This window comes from Pyrgilauda ruficollis, unplaced genomic scaffold (genome assembly GCF_017590135.1).
Source record: "Pyrgilauda ruficollis isolate IOZ18807 unplaced genomic scaffold, ASM1759013v1 scaffold52, whole genome shotgun sequence".
Classification (NCBI taxonomy): Eukaryota; Metazoa; Chordata; class Aves; order Passeriformes; family Passeridae; genus Pyrgilauda; species Pyrgilauda ruficollis.
Genome location: NW_024526822.1, coordinates 717,324 through 737,203, shown reverse-complemented (window position 1 = coordinate 737,203; position 19,880 = coordinate 717,324). Strand labels below are relative to the sequence as shown.

Genomic DNA, 19,880 nt, shown 5'->3' with positions numbered 1-19,880 from the left:
AAAAGCCCTCCCAGACCATCAAATCCTACCTGTAAACAATCCCCACCTTGCCACCCAGTCCAGAGCACTGAGTGCCACTTCCAGGTGTTCCTTGGACACCTCCAGGCATGGGGACTCCAAACCTCCCCGGGCAGCCCCTTCCTGTGTTTAACAAACCTTTCCATTAAGAAATTCCAACTGAGCCTCCCCTGGCACAGCCTGAGGGTGTTTCCTCTTGTCCTGTAGTTTTTCCTGGGAGAAACCCCAAACCCCACCTGGCTCCTGGCAGGGAGTTGCAGAGAGGGATTTGATCCTTCTTGAGCCTTCCAGATTTGGCTGAGAACAGTGACAAACCAGCCCGAAGTCTCAGAAATCCAACAAAAACTCAAGCAGAGCGCAAGAAAAAGGGATGTGGTACCTTTCAAAGAGGGAAGAAATCTCTATGTGAATGCATGAACAGGGATGGAGGGGGGAATTTTAAGGGTTTATTCTGTGGCTATCCCATATTTATGATCACGTTATAGAAGTTGTTGTGTGAACAACGAAGATGTTTGGGTACAGGGTGTGTGTGTGTTTGGTGGGGCTATTGGCAAGTTTTAGAGGATAAATAAATCAGTGAACTCTGAAATCCAGTGTGATTTCTGGGGCTTTGTACCAATGTTCGTTGTGAGGCCCTAAGAAAGAGTTTCCTGGTGTTGGAGCATCAGTTAAAACCTCTCTCACTCCAATTCTCTGGTACCTCACAAAACATGAGTCTGTGCAGCTGCTTTTCTCCCCATCAGGGCTGCAGCCTCTGTTCCCTTTAAACTCCTCAAAACTCTTCTCTCCCACTTGTAAATTGAGTGACAATTTGGGGTAACAGGTTCAGATTTTGGGGGACTGGGGAGACAGGGGCAGAGACTGCAGGGAATGCGGTTGCATAAGCACAGTTCCCACAGGAAATACTCTCAAATTCCTGCATAAACCCTTCTTCTGAAAAGGCCATTTTTCAGGTTAAAAGGTTGTAGTGAAAAATATTGACCATGTTCAATAAACTCTCCTCTGAGTGTGTCAGTGCAGCCCCTTTTCACAGCAAAGATTTTAAACTCCCCAGCTTCAGTTGTGGCAGAGGAAAAGCAGCTGCAGCTTTGTGCCCTCCTAATTGTCTGTACTTGCTAAAACATTTCTCTATGATATTTGTGTGCCTGCTGATGAAATATCCCATTTTTAGCTCAGCAGCAGAAAAAGGGGAGGCTTTTTTAGGTCTCCTTTCATTTTGGCTGCGTGGCCAAGCAGGGATTTATGAGTTCAGGGGAGACAGTAGCCAGCGCGCTTGGATTTTGCTTTTTATACTTTCTTTTTTTTTAATTGTTTTCCTTTGAAATTCCAGAGTTAGTGTTTTGTCTGCTTTCTCCCTGACCCTCTTCGGAGGCAGGCGTGTGTTTTTTCACCAGAAAAACTGGAAACAAAGAATCGTTGTCTTTAAGCTGTAGCAGGCAGGAAACCCAACTCACAAGGGATCACCCCGAGCCAGCGCTGTCCCAGAGTAGACTCCAGTTCTCTGAATTCAACCTGACAGCTTGTCTGGAGCACTTTCTAAGTAACCATTATCCTTCCTTTCCCCCAGCAAAAGAGCCATTATTATTTTGCCTGGAGTGCAGTGCAAGGAGTGTTTTTGTGCTGGGGGGGTCACACGTTTGCTGGGGTGCCAGGCTCTCCCTCCCAAAGCCTTGGAAGTGCTTGGGCTGTTTCCTAAAACAAGAGTTAATTTGTTTCCTGATGATGACTTAAAAGCTGTAAAACTGCCATGGCTGTGCATGTGTGTCTTCTCTTTTCTCTCATGTGTGCGTGGCCTTTTTCTCCATGGATATGAGGTTTGGGGTTTTTTACTTCTGCATTTGTGTGTTTTTCAACAAGAGCAACCTCCAGCCTGTCAATGATTGGTTTTACACCCTGTGCTGGGGGTAAAACCCACACAGTGCTGTGAGCACATTCCTGCCCGCTGCTGGCTGTGTTTGGGTGGTTCTGTAGGTGTGCAGAGGTTGTACAGCTGTGCCGTGGCTGTGCCTGCAGCCCTGCGTGGCTCAGGAGCATCTCTGCTGGCTGGAGAGCATCTGCTTTTCCAGGCTGGCTCTGGGAAGGGTTCTCAGGACACATTCTTCAGCCTCTGTGCACTGTGCATTGGGATTTCTGCTGCTGATATTAAAAAAGCAACAACAAGGAAAAAAGTCTTCTCATTACTTCCTCCTTTTCTCCATAATGTGTCTTTGTGAGGCCGGCAGGGCTGAGGCAGACGTGGCTCAGGAAGTGCCAGCGCTGCTGGCTCAGGGATGTTTCCCAGCCCCAGACACCACTGGGGGCTGTTGCCTCTGGCTGGGGCAGCAGGGAGAGACTCTGGGCTGAGTGGGGAGCAGAGCTGGGCTCTCTGCCCTGTGGGAGCCCCTTCCCTGCACCCCTGCTCAGGGACAGGGCACAGGGCTCAAACAGAGCCACCTGTCCTGAGCACGCCCTGCCTCAGGAAATCCCCTCTGGAAATCACGGTCCCAGCATGGGTTGGCTTGGAAGGACCTTAAACACATCCAGTGCCACCCCTTCCACTGTCCCACACCTTCCACTGTCCCAGATTGCTCCAAGGCCTGTCCAGCCTGGCCTGGGACAGTCCCAGGGACAGCAATACTGAGTCCCAGTTCTATTCCTGCACCATCCAGATGCTGTCTGACTCTGGAAACGAGCGGCCTTCAGCCACAGGTCTTTAGTCCATCACTGATTTAGAGCAGTTCAATCAGAAAGGTTTAATCCCTCTGATCTGTATTTCTGTAAGGGCAGCAATTCATAACCAGGCTCTCAGCTACTTTCAGACTCTCGTCAGGCTAAATCTGCCCTTCACATCCATCTCTGCAGCAGATTTCTCACCTACATCCAGCAATCAGTCCCTTCTCACTTGGTTTGAGTTGACTTCAGGTCAAAACCCAGCGTTGTTCCTGGATTTGGGATCTGTGAAACAGGTTAACAGCAATGTAGAGAGCAGAGAATCACAAAATCATTCAGGCTGGAAAGACCTCTGAGACCAACAGTGCACCCAGTTGGATGCAAAAGATGGCTTGATAATATTTTTCAATTGTGAAATAATCAAATTGCCTGATAATGTAAAATAGAAGTAATTTTGAAATCATTCTGCACTCAGTGAATTTCTTCCTCTTAGTGAAGAGACTTAGAATTACTGATTTCCTCCTCTGACCCTGGGAGTGGTGGTTCCTCAGCTCATTGAACAGCACATTGTGTCTTGAAGGGGAAAAGAAAGAGTTTGGTGCTGAAGGGCTGGGAAGTCTCATGTAACCATGGGAACAGTCACAGTAACACTGGCCAGGAATGACAAAGACATGTGGCACATGTGTTAATTAACTGTTTTAATTAGCAGAGATAGTAAGTTGAAAAGCAGTTCCTTGCAGGACAAGTGATGCTGTGAGGTTTTGAGGCTCAGTGCCTCAAAACACATGTCCCTGCACCTGGGTAAATGTGATGGGACAGCCTTTGGAAAAGGCCACAGGAGTCCTCAGACCCTGCCCTGCTCCAGTCCCTGTGCCATCATCCCTGCGCACACCCAGAGACAGGTGAGAGCCCAGAGCCTTCACAGCTTTGTGCTGAGGGGAGCTGGAGCTTCTCTGCTGACCTGGGAGGTTTGCACTGGGTGAGGGGCAGTCAGAAATGTCCTGGGGGTCTGTAGGGTAGTCAGAAACATCCTCTCTGTGTGTGGGCAGTCAGAAATGTCCTGGGGGTCTGTGGGGCACTCAGAAATGTCCTGTGTGTGTGGGGCAGTCAGAAATGTCCTGGGGGTCTGTGGAGCACTCAGAACATGTCCCTGGAGCCAGGGAAGGACCTTTTGGGCTCCACAGTTAAATGCTTGCTGCCACCATGTAAAGCAGTGCCCTGGGTGTTTCCAGGAGCAGCTGGGGTGGTTTTGGCCCCCTGGTCCCTGCAGAAACTGCAGCCTGGGAATCTGCTCTCCACTGGCTTTGAGCCCCAGCTCCTCGCTGGGATGCCCAGGAGGGGAAGGGGCAGCCTGAGGGCTGGGCACACACACCTGGGCAGGCCTGGCTGACAGGCTGGGCTGGCAGCAGGAGAGGGGGCTGGGTTTGTTCCCATGTTGGGACCTTTCCAAGGCACCAGCGGGGTGCCATCAACCCCAGCCTCACCTGGGCAGGAGAGGCCCAGGGGCTCTGTGCCCTCCTCTCCCTCTCTCCCCATAAAGTGGCTGCCACAAAATAGACCCCAAGGGACCACTTGGATTAATGACAGGTCTGCACCTCCAGGACACCTGGGGTTGCTTTCCCCATTTAGGGAAGCTAATTTAAATTCCAGCCACCAGGCCAAGGACCTTTCTTCCTCCTGAAGCAGGAGGACTCCTTGCAAAGCCCAGCCCGTGTTGTGCACGGAGAGTCCATGGCCCAAGCCTGCCGTGCAGGAGGAGCTGTTCTGGGGTGACCTGTCTCGCCTGGACTGGGAGCACGGGTACTTCCAGGCAGGACTTGGCCTTAGGGATTTCAGTGAAGCAGGTCGGGAGAAGGCTGCAAATCTGAAGTGGGCTATGAGATCCACAAGATTCTCCAGGTACCTGACCCTCCTTTCCCTCTCTCCCTATAAAGTGGTTGCCACAAAATAGACCCCAAGTGATCACTTGTCCACATCACTCGCCTGGATCCCCCAGGACCCCTGGGTCTGCCTTCTCCCTGTCTCCCTTCCTGGCTCTGTCTCCATGGCTCAGGACAAGCCCCTTCCCACCCTGCAGCTGCTGAATTTCCTTGGAGGTGCCAGCTCCAGAGATTCCTGGGCTCTCCATCCCTTCCCAGTCTTGCCTGTAGTGCCAGCATGGGTGGCATTCCAAATAAGATTCCCCTATAGTGCCCATAAAGCATTTAGTCCATAAATGACCCAGCCCCACTGTATCCATCCTAGAAAAATAAAGGCCTAAGAAATGTGGCTATTCCAGGCCCCAAGCTCGTTGTTCTCCTGGAAAGCCTCATCAGGCTGGTAGCACAAAGTGGTGCCTGACTGGGAAAGCTCCTCAGAGGGAGCAGGATGAAGGGGCTGTCAGCACTTCCCAGCAGCTCAGGAAGCACAGGCACTGTGAGCCCATTGTTCACTGAACCCCCCCTCGCCTCCCCTCTGTCCCAAACTCTCAGATTTATAAAACACCAGGGTTGGGTCTTTTGTTTTTTTTGTTTTTTTTTTTTTTTTTTTTTTTTTGTTTTTTGTTTTGGTGGGGGTTTTTTTTGTTTTGTTTTTTGTTTGTTTGTTTTGTTTTTTTGAAGTTTATCAGAGAGGGTTTGCTCCCTAATACATCACATCTCAAACACAGACTCCCTTGCTCACTGGGCTGCACTCAGGCTGACAGGACTGACAAGGATTTGGGATGGTGGTGTGGGAATCCACCTGGGGGTTTTCAGGCTGGTTTCCTGGGAAGGGAGTCTGTGTGTCTGTCCATCTGCCCCCAGCTATATCTATCAGTCTGTTCAGACTAAATATGCCCCAGAGGTGCTGGGAGGGAACACAGCTCCAGGGGAGACAGGGGCTGTCTGGAGAGCTGAGCACAGAGTACCAGGGGAGAAGCTGAGGCAGATTTGGGATGAGAGAGTGGAGACCAGGGCTAAAAGGGCACAGAGAGCAGGGCTGCAACCTGCCCCCCATAGCCCAATTCCTGAGAAGGCAGTGCATCTGGAAAAGGCAGCTAAAGCCTGCAGAAAGTGCATTTATGCCTGTGAATAAATAAAATTATATTTAACCTTCTTCCCAGGCGCGCTGTGAGTGCGAATGTTTGCAAAGCTGTGAGATCCTCGCTTGAAAGCTGCTGTGAAAGTGCAAAGCATTATTAATATCCTTTACCTTCCTCCTAATAGACTGAGCATTCATGCTGGGGAATTTCTGGACATAAACCAGACAGCTGCAGAATGACAGTTCTTGAAAGCATCTATGATTTATTTTCTGCTCTTTAATTCCATTTTGTATTGAACACACATTTGTCATAGGGCTCTTGTTCCACGGGGCCTTTTAAGTCTAAACCAGACTCAGGGACCTGATCCTTTCTGGGATAAATTTGCCCCACTTCACTGTAGCCATTTGCTGATTTACACCAGGAGAGACCCCCAGTCCAAGTCTTTTAATTGAATTTCCATCCCATGGCAAGTTTTGGTGTAAAATCAGAGTGGTTTAAATGACAGATAGGACTATTCGTGTCACTGTCTGGCTGCTGTTCTGTAGGATCTCTTCGAGCCACTGGGCGTCAGGTCCTGGGAATGATGCTGTTTTTGCAGGAACCTGCAAAAGTCTGGAGGGGTTCCCTGGCTCTGCCTTTTCCATTTTGCTTTAAACACATTCGGCTTTTGGACCTGGGCCTGGAAGCCAGGAAGGCTGGTGTGGTTCTTTCACGTTGCAGAGATTTTTGTGAAATAAAAATAGTTTCCTGCATTTGGATTTTTTTTTTTGTTTTTTTTTTTTGAAGGAGAGAGAGAATTGGAAACTTGAAGTAGCTGAGTGCACACGGTGTTTCAATAGCAGGGCTGATTATCATATTTAGCCCTTCTTATTATGGCCAAGTCACACTCAGGGCCAAATCTTACCCAATCTCTCACACAAGGCTGCCCCTATACATTCCCACACTTTGCTCCATAATCCATATTTATAGAGGAAAAACTGAGGCAAAGGGACTCAGTCAGCCTGGATTAAACCTGAGGAGGAGGAGGAGGAAGATCATCTCTCCAAATCATGGCCTATTTATTTACCCAAAATGTGCTGATGACTCTGGATCAAACAACCCCTTTGTAGCAGTTGATTCCCTTGACTTAATGATCTGGACCCCCAAAAAATCAGAGAAAACTGAAAATTTTCAATGAGCTCCACTACTTTTTGGGAAGGAAATTTTTCCCTATTTTGAAAAGGATTTTTCTCTTGGAAAAAGAATTGCTGCCTTCCTTTAACAGGATCAATCATATGGCATTTCCATTAATGTTACATTACAGAACTGTTTATGGATTGAACAAACCAAAATGTACATTAACATCTCCATTGGACATTGCTGAGGGTTTTGCTTTCCTCAGTGCAGAACCTGGATTTTTCAAAGCGTTTCCCCAAACATGGCTCTGAGAGCTGTGGTTGTAATACCTCAGAGAGATATCCCAGGGAGCAGTGGAGTCAGAGCCTGGCTGCAGCGAGGACATGGACAGAGGCAGGGCCTGCCTCAGACCCTCCTGCTCTGCTGCTTTTGGTCCCTGGGAGAGCTCCGTGCCCTGGGATCCATCGGGACTGCAGCAGGAAACGCCTCCTGCAAACAGCCCCTGCTTTAGAGCAGGGACAGCCCTTGGCTGGGCTGGGGAAAGGTGCCAGCAGCACAAGGCAGGGGACAGCCCTGCTGCTGCTTGTGGGGCCACGGGGACAGGGACAGGGATCCTGAATGGGACAGGGATCCTGAATTGGGCAGGGATCCTGAATGGGGCAGGGATCCTGAATGGGGACAGGGATCCTGAATTGGGCAGGGGTCTGGAATGGGGCAGGGATCTGGAATGGGGACAGGGATAAAGAATGGGGACAGGGATCTAGAATGGGGACAGGGATCTGGAATGGGGAAAAGGATCTGGAATGGGACAGGAATCCAAAATGGGGGCAGGGATCTGGAATGGGGACAAGAATCTGGAATGGGGACAGGGATCTGGAATGGGGACAGGAATCCCAGTGGTGCAGGGGTCCAGAATGGGAATGGGATTCAGAATGGGACAGGAATTCCAGATGCAGACAGGGATCCCTAGTGGGATCAGGAATCCCTAATGGAGACAGATCCCTTGCAGGGATCCTGAATGGGAACAGGAATCCCTAATGGAGGCAGAAATCCCTAATGGGGACAGGGATCCAGAATGGGACAGGGGTCCTGAATGGGACAGGGACCCCTAACAGGGACAGGGATCCTTTTTGGGACAGGTCTCCCTGCTGGAACAGTGTAGATGAAGCTGTCACCTCCCTTTTCCTGAGCTGTCCCATCCCAGTCTTTGTCCCAGCTGAAACCACAGTGGTTTGTTTTCCAGTCTGATCTATTTGCAGTGGGGTTTGTGGTTTCTGCAAAAAGGGAAAAAAACAAGCAAGCAAAATAAAAATAAAAACAGGCAGATTACACGAGCTCTGTTTTCCCCATTCCTCTCTCTTCCCTCCTCCTCTGGCTCCCCCACCCTCCCCTCTCCCATCCCTCTGTGTTTTCCTTTCCATGCCAATAACTGCAAGGCTGTAATTTCAAAGCCTCAGCGGCTTTCCCAGTGCTGGAGGAATGTGCCAGTGCCTGGGATGGATCCTCAGGGAGCTGCACAGCCCCACAGGCAGGAGGTGCTGGGCAGTGGGGCACTTGGGATGTCCCTGAGGATGCTTTTCCCCCTTTTGCATCCCTTGAAATAACCTCCTTATTGTCACCTCAAATCCTCAGCCTCCCCGGTTTTAAAATCTGAATTTCATTTCTGTGAAATAGTAACAGGGTTCATCTCCTCCTCCTCTGCCTGTGGTCTTGGGATGATAGAAAGGGGTCTCCTTTTGGCTGGGATGGGTCTCACTGAATTCCACTGAGTGCAAGGACAGCACTTCACGGTCAGAATGTGTCAGGCTTGAGAACTGCCCAAAGAGCCCCACTGCTGCATTTACAGCCCTAGGTACCCTTCTGTGAGGGGCTGGGGGAGCACTGGACATGTGGGAGGGGAAAAGAACGCAGCCCTACAGAAGCTAAGCTAGCTGGGACCACAAGCAAAACTTGTAAGCCAAAGTCTTACAAGTTTTTTTCTAGGAAAAGTTCTTTCCAACCCCTGTGTGCCTGTTGTCCTTTGTCGTTAGATCTCTCCTATGGTGCAGTCAGGAGAGCAGGATGGGACAGTAGTGGGAATTCTGGCCTCTCCAAAAGTAAGTTGTCCCAGTGGGAATCACAAACGGTGCAATGGAAAGTTAAAATGAGACTTGGGCACAGCTGGCCTGTGTCAGAGGAGCACAAGATTTGGGGACAGATAAGAGGTAGAACTGGGGACAGATAAGAAGTAGAATGATGTTATGGACAGAGTAAAATTGTAGGGTTTGGTTAAGGAGTCAGTAGCAAATCCTCTGCACCCTGTTAATCACAGACCTGTCCCCTGCTGTGATGGTTTTAGGGGTAGATCTGGACATTCTGAGAGCTTCTGCCAGCTTTGCAGAAAGGCAAAGTCCAGCAGCAGATGGGGCCCCTCTGCTCCAGCCCTGCTCACACCCAGCTCTTGTTCTTGCTGGGTTTAGAGTGCCTTGGATTCCAACAGGAAGGTGTAGTGATTTTGGTTTGATTTGATTTTTTGATTTTTGATTTTTTGATTTCTGGACATCCCAGACCAATTCTCTGTCCCTAAAATCCCTGTTGCAGCTGGCCCAGCCTGCTGGCTCTGAGCCACTGTTCCCTGTCCCACTGCTGGGCTTCTCCCTGGGCAGGGTGGGCACGTCTGAGCCTCAGCAGGGTTCTTCTGCTGTAAATGCATGTGGCAGCACCTGGCAGAGTCCCCTCCCTTTGCTCTGCAGCTTCTTGAGCTGTGCTCACCCCAAATGTGAGAATTATTCTTTGAGTCACAGGTTTCTGTTGTGAGAAATGATACAACGAGGAGATCTTCCTGTTGAAGGGATTTATACAAATCACCGTGATATTATCAACTAAATGTTTGATAAACCCTAATTTTTTTTTTTTGTCTAAAAAAGAATTTGCATTTGTAAAAAATGTGGGAAAAGCTCCAATGTGGAAGGAGGTAGGCATTTGTACATTTAATAATCCAAGTTTTTGTTCACAACATGGATGCAAACTAGAATGGAAGTTCAGTTGCAAGAAAAGACAGAATATTAATGAGGTAGCTGCATAATATTTCCCTTGTCTCACTGACTATTTGGCAAATTGTAAATATCTATATAATGCTTTCCTTATTGGTACATTTTCATTTTACACTGAAATTTTAAATTTCTAGGGACATCTCTTTATTTTATAGTGCAACCCCCAAAATCTAGTCTGAGCAAACCTTTCCCTTGCAGTTGCTGTGATTCCTGTGGGGTGTGTTTTGTACTTTGTACCTGTTCTCTGTTGCTATAAACCCCTTCTCTCTTTCCAGGCCCTCCTGTGGCAGGGACACAAAATGTGAATAAGACAACGGAGCAGCAGCGGCCCCAGCCAGGTGAGAGTGGGGTCTGTGACCCTGGGCTGGGGAGGGCTCAGGGCAGGGGCTGGGCTGTGCCAGCAGCTCTCCCCGGGGCTCTGTGCCTGCTCTGCCCCTGCTCTGTCCCTGCCCATCCCTGGGCCAGGATCTGCAGGGTCCCCTTGGAGCATCCCAGCTTGTCCCTTCCCAGCAGGGCTTGCCCGGCCCAGAGGGAGGCAGGGGAGGAAAGCAGCCCCTCCGGGCAGAGCAGGGAGTGTCCCCTGCTGCCTCCTCACCTTCTCTGCCCAGCACAGCTGCTCCCCATCCCCTTCCCCTGCTCCGGGCTTGGCTGTCTTGGAACCGGTTCAATCCACCAGCAAGGGCTGCAGATCCAAATCACCACAAGCAGAGGCAAAGCACAAGTGCAGAGATTAGGGCTGAGGAGGCCCCACAGAAAGGGAAGGAATTCATTCCTAATAAATGCTTTGTGGGGTTTCAAGAACCGCTCAGCCTTGGTGGAGCCAGCGACAAACTCCTGTTACTCTCATCTCTCTAATGCTGTGTTTCCCTCACAAAGAGAGACTTGGGTGAACATTTCCTGCCCTCCCAGAGCAGCGAGCTCAGCTGCTAACCAGTGAATCTGAAAATCTCATCTGCTCTCCTTTTTATTGAGCTCTTTTCTGTTAGGAAAAATACATTTGCTTCTGCTTTGTGGCTGTTCTCCTATCCCACCGGTTTTTTTCCACGTTTGATATGTTCTGGTTGCCACACAGTGCAGGCTATGTCCAAGGAGATCTCAAGCTGCAAAAGCAGGCAGGTCTGAGAGCAGTGCCAGAGACTGTGGCTGTGCCATTTTAGATGCCAGAAATACCTGGTGGTTGTTTGCTAAGAAAGAAAGAAGGAGCACTTCCAGGCCCTGGGAGAAGGAACAGAAGGAGTAAAGAAAGAAAAATGAAAATTTGGTTTCTAGAACAAACCTAATGACCTGGAGTTTCTTTTTGATGAAACATCTTTTAAATCTTGTTGGATGATTTTTTAAAATTTTATTTTATTTTTTAGATCCTTACCAAATCCTGGGGCCTACCAGCAGCCGTCTTGCCAATCCAGGTGAGTTCATTTTACATTTCAGACCCCCCTTACCAAAGAGGAATTTTCCTTTGGAGCTGCTTCTCCAGCCTGCACTGGGGGAGCAGCTGCTGCCCCTGCACCCTTGGGGGGGACCTGTGAGAGCCACTGAACTCGGCAGCTGTGACCTCACAAGGGCTTTTGCCAAAACCCTTGCAGAAAAGTGAGCAAAGTGGTGCAACAACATCTCTGTTGGGACAAAATCCTCATCCTGGATGTTCTGACCCAAACCCAGCATTTTCTGAGAAGGGTTTTATAGTGGGCCTAAGTGCTGGTCTCTCAGATTTGCAGTACAGATTAATTTTTCACTGCCTGCTGTGGGTTACAAGAAGAAAGGCAGAAAAAAGTGACATTTGAAAGTGACTGTGTAACTGTCCCTAGCACATCATCTGCAGTAAATAATCCCTGATTTTAGGGAGTAAGTAATTTGCCTGGAGCAAATCCTGCTCGAACTAACCAAACTTGTACACATGGGATGCCTGTAAGGAAACATCCTCCTAAGGCTCTTAACTTACCCTTAACTACTTGTACAACTACACTGAGTAAAACCAGGAGTCATCTGGGGAACAAATCATCCCTTATAACTCAGATGACCCACTGGAAAGAGAGCTGGAGGTATCCAAAACAATCTCCATGGCAAACAGAGAGCAGTGGAGGGGTGAAGGACACTGTGCTAGCCAGTCAGTGAAAACTCTGCAGAGCAGTGTCCTCATAGAAAGCCCTGTTTATGAATAGCCCGAGGATTTTAAGGCCAAAGGCAACCATTATGAAATGTAGTGTGACCTCAGGCCCAGGCCCAGAACAAAGGGCTGAGTAACTTGTTTGCTGGGAACAGTTTATCCACTGCTAGGGCCGCCTTTCCAAGGCCCGAAGGAGCAGTTCCCAGTCGAGATCGAGATAGCCCTTCTGTTTCCTGCCTTTGTGTGTGCCCCGAGCAGGAAGGCCCGAGTCATTTCCTTTCCCCTGGCTGTGTCTGCAGGGAGCGGGCAGATCCAGCTGTGGCAGTTCCTGCTGGAGCTGCTGTCGGACAGCTCCAACTCCAACTGCATCACCTGGGAGGGCACCAACGGCGAGTTCAAGATGACGGACCCCGACGAGGTGGCGCGGCGCTGGGGCGAGAGGAAGAGCAAACCCAACATGAATTATGACAAGCTGAGCCGGGCGCTGCGATACTACTACGACAAGAACATTATGACCAAAGTGCATGGCAAGAGGTATGCCTACAAATTTGACTTTCACGGCATCGCCCAGGCCCTGCAGCCCCACCCCACCGAGTCCTCCATGTACAAGTACCCGTCGGATCTGTCCTACATGCCGTCCTACCATGCCCACCAGCAGAAGGTGAACTTTGTGCCCCCACACCCCTCCTCCATGCCTGTCACATCATCCAGTTTCTTTGGAGCTGCCTCTCCCTATTGGACCTCCCCTGCAGGAAGCATTTACCCCAACCCCAACGTGCCCCGCCACCCCAACGCCCACGTCACACCGCACTTGGGCAGCTATTACTAAATGCTTTGATCTGCCAGTGGCCTTGAGCAGTCTGTTTGGACTTTTTCTTTACTCCTGGGATTTGTATGGTTTTTGGGGGGACCCTTAATGGATAATTGTGGCCTTTCTGGGGAAGAATTGAAACTGGATATTTGTTATTCCTGGACCAAACCTTTTACTTTTGTAACTTTGCCTCTTGTGTCTTGAACTGAGAGATGGAAGCTCCTGTGGGCCAGTACTCTGCCTTTTCCTTGGGGTTTAAGGCTTGTGTCCTTTGTAGGAAGTGACAATGAAGATGGTTCACCATTCCCTGGAATGATTATTAGCTTTTGGATGAGAGCAATTTTTAAGGATTCAAAGGCTTTTGGCAAGGCATAGATCCAGCAGTGGGTCATAGGAAAAGATAACCACAATGGGGTTTTTCTCACTGGCCCTTTGACCATTCAGTGGAGGATGTTGGGCTGCAGGGCACCACAACTGGAATCTTAGCTCTAAGGCAGAGGAGGAATTTCACCCAACTGGAAATTAAATATATATATATATATATTCATATATATATATGTACATGTATATTTTAAGAAGTAAAGGGCATTGAAGGAACTTTCCTATAGTACAACTTCATTTGACTGTGTGTGAACTCAGCAAGCAGCAGAAACCAGAACAAAGCTAAGGCAAAGTCAAGCACAGGCATTCCTGGGAAGCAGAAGGGAAGTGAATAAACGACAGCAGGTCCCTGGCTCCGCCCGAGCCGCGGGGCTCTGGAAGCACCGATTCGCGAACGCTGTGCGTTTGTCAGACCGTCAACCAAGGGTCAACAAACCAGAAGGCAAATTACTGTATAAATTATGCAGAGTTATTTTTCCCTATATCTCACAGTTTTAAAAGAAAGAGTAAATAAAACGAGTTGACCTCGGTCACAAATGCAGGTTTGTTTTTTACTATCAGCTCGGTTGTTTTTTGTTTATTTTTTTAATGTAATTTGTACATCTTTTCAATCTGTACATTTGGGCTGTAGCTTTGTACTTTTTGCTAAAAAAAAAAAAAAAAAAAAAATAAGACACAAGTAATGTATCTGTTGGAGATAGGCTTAGTCCTGCAACTGGATCCATGACTGACCACCAAAGTGGCCAGAAACCCTCCAGGTTGCCCTGGGTTTGTCTAGAGGAGAGGATTTTCTCTATTACTCTGTTGTAGCTGTCTGCAAATTAACTCCACTTACTCCCATGTTTGCATTGAGGCTGATTGAAAACAGGCCCAACATCTCAAGGCAACCATTGCACTATTCTGTGATCGCTTTTCACCCAAATCCTGAAATTTGGGAAGATCTTAACCACTTCATAGATAAAAAGATGAAATATTCCTTTTTTTGATGGCTTCTGCTGGGGGGGGTTCTGTGGAAATCCGACCCCTTCCAGAACTCTGAGCCATCCCCAGCTTTGCAGATGTGAATGTGATGCTGCACAAGCGGCGGTTTGGTGCCATAAACAGAGGGTAAACCACAAGCGTTTGGGGTTTGGAACAGATGTCTGGGGGGTGAGATTTCCATGTACAACCCATTAGCTGACTTGTATTAAGTGGCAGCCAATTAACAGGATCACAACTATCTAGTCTAGACCAACCCCTGGGACTCTGTGGGGGCGGGATTTGGTCCATGTGCATCCCATTGCAGGAGGGGAGTCTGAAACCAGAGCATTGGAGTCTGCTCAGAACATTAAACACAAGCACTGATGCCATTATTTAACAAAGTGGGAAGAGAAGATCAAACTAATACAGTTAGGTCCTAGTGCTTTCGGGGTGTTTTTAAGCAACATTTCTGCAATAATCGCAAAATTTAAGTATGAACGAACTACCCATGGAAATGGGGCTTTTGCTACTATATATATGCAATGTACTTTTTGGATATTAAAATATATATAATTTTGCAAGCTATCTTGGTGGGTTGTTTTTTTTTTTAAATGTATTAATGTTACAATGAAACAGTTGTATGAAGAAGATGATGTAAAAAAAAGTGACAAAATAAATGGTGGTTTTCTCTCTAAGGCATGAAATTGTCCCACTCTCTCCCTCCCCTCTCACACTTGCATGCACTTGAAATTAAATTTAGCTAAAAAGGGAAAGAAAGCAGCTCCACAGTAGTGGCAACCCATCCTGATCCCTGTAGTATTGACCATTCATTCCAGAAAATTGTTGCCAGAGATGGTCAGACTGGATTTGGTCATTGAAGGGATTAAAACCCAGGCTCTGGCTTTTGTCCATGGAGAGACAGAGAAAGTGGGAGGGCAGCCAGAGCTCAGAAGCTGAAGTGTCGGGGTGGCTCTTGGGATGCCCCAGGACCCCCCAGGAATGTCAGTGTGTGCCCAGCCTGCTCCTGTTTCCCACCTATCCCCAAACCCCAGGGAGAGCCAGTGCTCCACAGCATTCCTGAGGTGGAGGCTGCAAAAACAAGCTCTGCCAAGGAATCTTCTGATTGTGGATAAAGGTCAGGCCGAGGCACTTCCTGCACTTTTGCACGGTGGTCCTGAGAGATATCTGGAGCTCCTGCAGACCTGATAAAGCCTTGGGAAGGCAGGGCTGCACAAGCACAGCATTTCCTTCCTGCACACAACCTTTTGTTGCTGAGCGCCAGGACAGAGCTTGATTGGCTCGGGAAAAGGGCCACTTCCAGCACCCCAGAGCTGCTGCCTCTCTGGATTCCAACAGAGTTGCTCAATTTAGTCACAAGAGCGGGTGGTTTGTTGCTTATCTCTGTTGTTTTCCACTGCAGCACCAGCGAGATTAATTCTGGCTGTGCAGCATCAGTGGAAATATCAAGTATTTTATTTGAATACCATGTCCTGCCCGCCTGCCAGTAATAGGAAAATCAGAAGGTGAGATTGCACAAAAGCATCTAAAGGCAGAATCTGAAGGTTATCAGAGTGCAAAGATGTCCCTCACAGCAAAATTTGGCCAGCAGAAACCTTGGGGGGGGCGGGGGTGGGGGGGGGAAAAGACATTTGAAAATAGAAGCATCTGATTCTGGGCTGCCCAGTGTGTTAGAGGAGCCCTCCTGAGACGGAGGTGATCAGCAGCATCCCAGCTCAGGTCTTCTCTGCCTCCTTTCATCCTTCCCTTCAGGCATTGCTGGCATTAATCCTTTCTAAATATTTGTATACACTAATATTTATCTTTATCTTTTTTTTTTTTTCCCCAGTATTTGCTAATATTTAGCTCTAGACAGATTTTGCCTCCTACTCCAGTCCAGTCATTCCCAAGGCATCCAGAGATCTTAGAGCAAGGAGATCTCACCCCAGAGTGCCAGACAGCCTCACACTGCTGGGGCACTTCCCAGGCACCTTTTAGAGCATTTTCACAGGATCTCAATAATTTACATTCCTCACTCAGAGAAAGAGTAATAAGACAGAGATGGGTAAATTGTACCCCTCAAAATCAACCTGGCTTTGCCATGTTGGAAGCTGCAGGGATGGGAACAGGGGCATCTGCCCTCCCAGCCCAAGTTTCTGGGGCACACTGGGACAAAGCAAACAAGGAACTTGACAGCCCTAATGCTACTCTCTGCTTTTCCCAGGAGGACAAGGCAGATTGAATTCAAGTATTTCAGGCTTAAATCAGCAAGTTTACCAGGCAGGTGATTGGGATCACTTGGCTGTGAGCTGGGAGTCAGCAGGGACAGCAGAAAATCTTCCCTGCATTGACTTTCAGGACTCAGAGCTTCCCAGGAAACCCAGCTCTCATTGCACTCAGGGTGAATTCACCTGCTGATTTCCAGGGATCTGGTATTTCCCCAGGATTTCTGTTCCACCAGCCTCAAACCCTGAATGGGATCTAATCAGACATGCCAAACTGGAATTAACTCTACATTCCTCTAGCTATAGAGAGTGCAGCTGTACATGGAATAGAATCAGCCATGGCTGTACAGGCTCAGAGCTCTGGCTCTCTTGGCTGGATCTCTGTGCTGCTTTTCTCTGTTTGAGCTGGTCCTGCCTCTGTGTGTGAATTCCTTCTGCTTAATTACAGCCAGCAGGTTTAGAACCTGCTTTGAACTGGGTTTTGAAGCAGGCTTTTTATCCCCACTGGAAGAAGGAGCTCCCAGCTTAAGCACTTGTTAGATGCACTAAACTAGGGGATAATAAATCCTTCCAGACCCAAGCACCTGAGATCACTCCTGTGCAGAATCCCTGAGATCACTCCTGTCCAGAATCCCTGAATGCCAAAAGCCATGTCCTGTGCACACTGGTGCCTTCCTGATTTATATACCTAAAAATTGTATTTTAGCCCTGAGGATGAATTTCCAAACAGCTTCAGATTTCTAACAGAGTGTTGTGGCAAAGGAGAGGGATTTCTCTGTGCCAGGACAGGGGAGAGGGATTTTCCTGTGTCAAGACCTTCCCTTAGTAAAGACAAAGACAGATTTCTCATACTCGTGCCCAACAAGTACACTCCAGCCCAAACGAGACATTAATTATGAGGGAAATCTGCCATAACTTCTGTTGATGTAAATACTTAATGTGAGGCTGGAGCTGCCCAGCAGTGTTCCATCCACATACACGGCAGTAAATGCCCAGGCCTGAAGCTTTGTGCTCTAAGGGATGAACCCAGCTGCTGTTTCCCACCTCTGTGTCACAAGGAAAAGAGCCATCAGTCTGTAAATGCTGCATGAAAGCAGCCAGCTTCACTTCATTATCCTATTACAATAATAGAGTTTTTACAGTCTGCTTTGCTGTGCTGATCCAGTATTTTTAATAACTTCTGTGAAATTAGTTGGTGAGACTTCAGCCTGCTGCCTACCCAAGTCTTTTCTCCCACATCAAACCGAGCGTGGCTGCATTTGGTGTTAATTAGAGCTGCAGTCCAGGGGCACGTCGGGGGCTGGCGTTTGTGAATTCACTTCAAAGACCTTATTTGTATATTTTTGCACAATACCCAGCATAACACACACATGACAATTTTCATCTGTGAAATCAGAAGTCACTGCAAATAAAGCTCAGACCTTTCTGTCAAATCAGAAAAGAATTGAGAGACCTCTGATTAAGGTTGTGTGGAGGATGACAACACATAATTTAGCTTGTGTGTTCTGATTTTTTCTACTACAGAGGTAGAAATCCCTGCACATGAAGCTCAGATTCTTCTATTATATCAGAATAGAATTAGAGATCCTTGGCAAAAATCAGCTCTTCAGGCTCCAAGAGCAGCAAACAGAGCCTGATACCAAACCCCCAGGATGTGAAGACCAAAGGCAGAGCAGTTTTGAGGCCATGACAGCAATAAGCCCATCAGCCCTGCACCCCACGGCGGGGAGCTGCCCAGGGAGCCCCGAGGATCTGCCCTGGGAGGCAGGGGATGGGCACAGCTGGGTTTGCAGCCCAGCAGCCACCCCGACCCGGACAATAACTGCAGAGGAAAGGGCTTTGGGCAGGGGAGGTTCCCAGGTGAAGGGGCCTTGCTGCTCCTAACCAGGGCCAGGACAACAGGACTCGGTCCTGGAGTTCTTATGTGAAGCCACAGCGGTGAAGGAGGATGGGGCTCTGGCAGATCGGGGCGATTTCACCACCAGAGCCGGCTCCTTCCTTTCCAGGAACTGCTGCAAACTTGTTATTTGCTTTGGCTTCTGCCTGAGTTTGTGTCTGCCGGAGCTGTAAAGCCCAGGGCTGGGCTCACCTCCCCTGCTGCTGCTGCGAGCGCCGAGCTCTGCCCGGCACCTCCAGGCGGGCAGCCCGGGCTGGCAGGGACACGGCCTGGGCACAGGGTCCTTGTCCTGGTGTCCCCAAACCAGGCTGGCAGGGACACCGCCTGGGTACAGGGTCCTTGTCCTGGTGTCCCCATACCAGGCTGGCAGGGACACGGCCTGGGCACAGGGTCCGTGTTCCCGGTGTTCCCGGTGTCCCTGGTGTCCCCGAGCAGTGGCTCAAGCGGGTTGTGCTGGGAGCGCTGGCAGAGGGCACCTGTAGAAACCTGAACACCTTCCCTGGGTTTTCTGTCTCCCTCAGGACCCATGTATAATACATACCTACATAGATGCATACATACATACAATCTATCTATCTATCTATCTATCTATCTATCTATCTATCTGCCTGTCTATCATCTATTATATATATACACTTACCACACCCCTGGAAGTGTCCAGGGCCAGGCTGGATGGGGCTTGGAGCAACGTGGGATAGTGCCCATGGCAGGAGGTGGAATGGGATGAGCTTTAAGGTCCCTTCTAACCTAAACCACTCTGTGGTCCCATATAGATTTATGTATATTTCATAGAACAGTATATATATACATACACATTTGATAGAACTGTGTGTGTGCATATATCCACACATTTGATATAATTGTGTGTGTGTATATACACCTATTTGATATAATTGTGTGTGTACATGTACCTACATTTGATATAATTGTGTGTGTCTATATATACACATATCTGATACAAGAGTGTACAGTGGTGTTAGGGTAAAACAAATCAAGAAGGGGGGTCAGCTTGGGACAGATGTTTCTGTGGAGGATTTAAAACTTCCCTTAATGCTCCATTTCTGGAGGCTCAAGGCTGACAAGCAGCTGAGCAGCTCCCCAAAATCCTCAGCCAGCACATTCCAAGCTCTGCAGACCCAGTGGCACCAGCATCCCAACCTTGCTGTGGGAATGTGGGGAGAAGCATCCTTCTCTATGATGGACAGAGGGGAGCAGGGGGCCTGGCATGGGGGTGGAAGGAGATGAGCTTTGAGGTCCCTTCCAGCCCAAACCATCCTGGCATTCTGGGCTGGTTCCATAGCAGAGTTTGGGGAGCTCCAGGCACAGCAGCAAGAAGGGATGTGACCTGGGCTTCCAGAACCATCCCAAGGCTCTGCAGGCCCTGCCACAGTGACAGTGACTCCTTGGGGGTGTTGGCTCCGTGCTGCACCAGGAGCACTGCACCAGAGCACGGGGGAGCTTCATCTGAGCAGGAGCCTTGGGCACTGCTGTAAACTAACACAGTGAGGATTCGGGGCTGTCCCGAGGTGATCTGTGGTGGAATCATGGAATCTGTGAGATTGGAAAAGCCCTCTGAGGTCATGGAATCCAAGCATTAGCTCAGCACCACTGTGCTGTTGGGTTTTAACAGCTGGGGAAACTGAGGCACAAAGCAGGGAGCAGTGTCTGGTCTGGCATTCCAGAGCAGAA

The 19,880-nt window shown here is 48.9% G+C and overlaps 1 protein-coding gene across 3 annotated transcripts in view; it reads left to right on the top strand.

The window, feature by feature from the left end:
* Positions 1-14,657, top strand: part of FLI1 (Fli-1 proto-oncogene, ETS transcription factor) — an 87,076-nt gene extending 72,419 nt beyond the window's left edge. For all 3 annotated transcript variants that reach the window (XM_041480572.1, XM_041480575.1, XM_041480574.1), the window contains 3 exons: positions 10,092-10,154; positions 11,175-11,222; positions 12,220-14,657. In XM_041480572.1, coding sequence (XP_041336506.1) covers positions 10,092-10,154; positions 11,175-11,222; positions 12,220-12,749 — 641 coding nt within the window. In that variant the 3' untranslated portion in view covers positions 12,750-14,657. The remainder of the gene's footprint in view (positions 1-10,091; positions 10,155-11,174; positions 11,223-12,219) is intronic.
* The last annotated feature ends 5,223 nt before the right edge of the window (positions 14,658-19,880 follow it).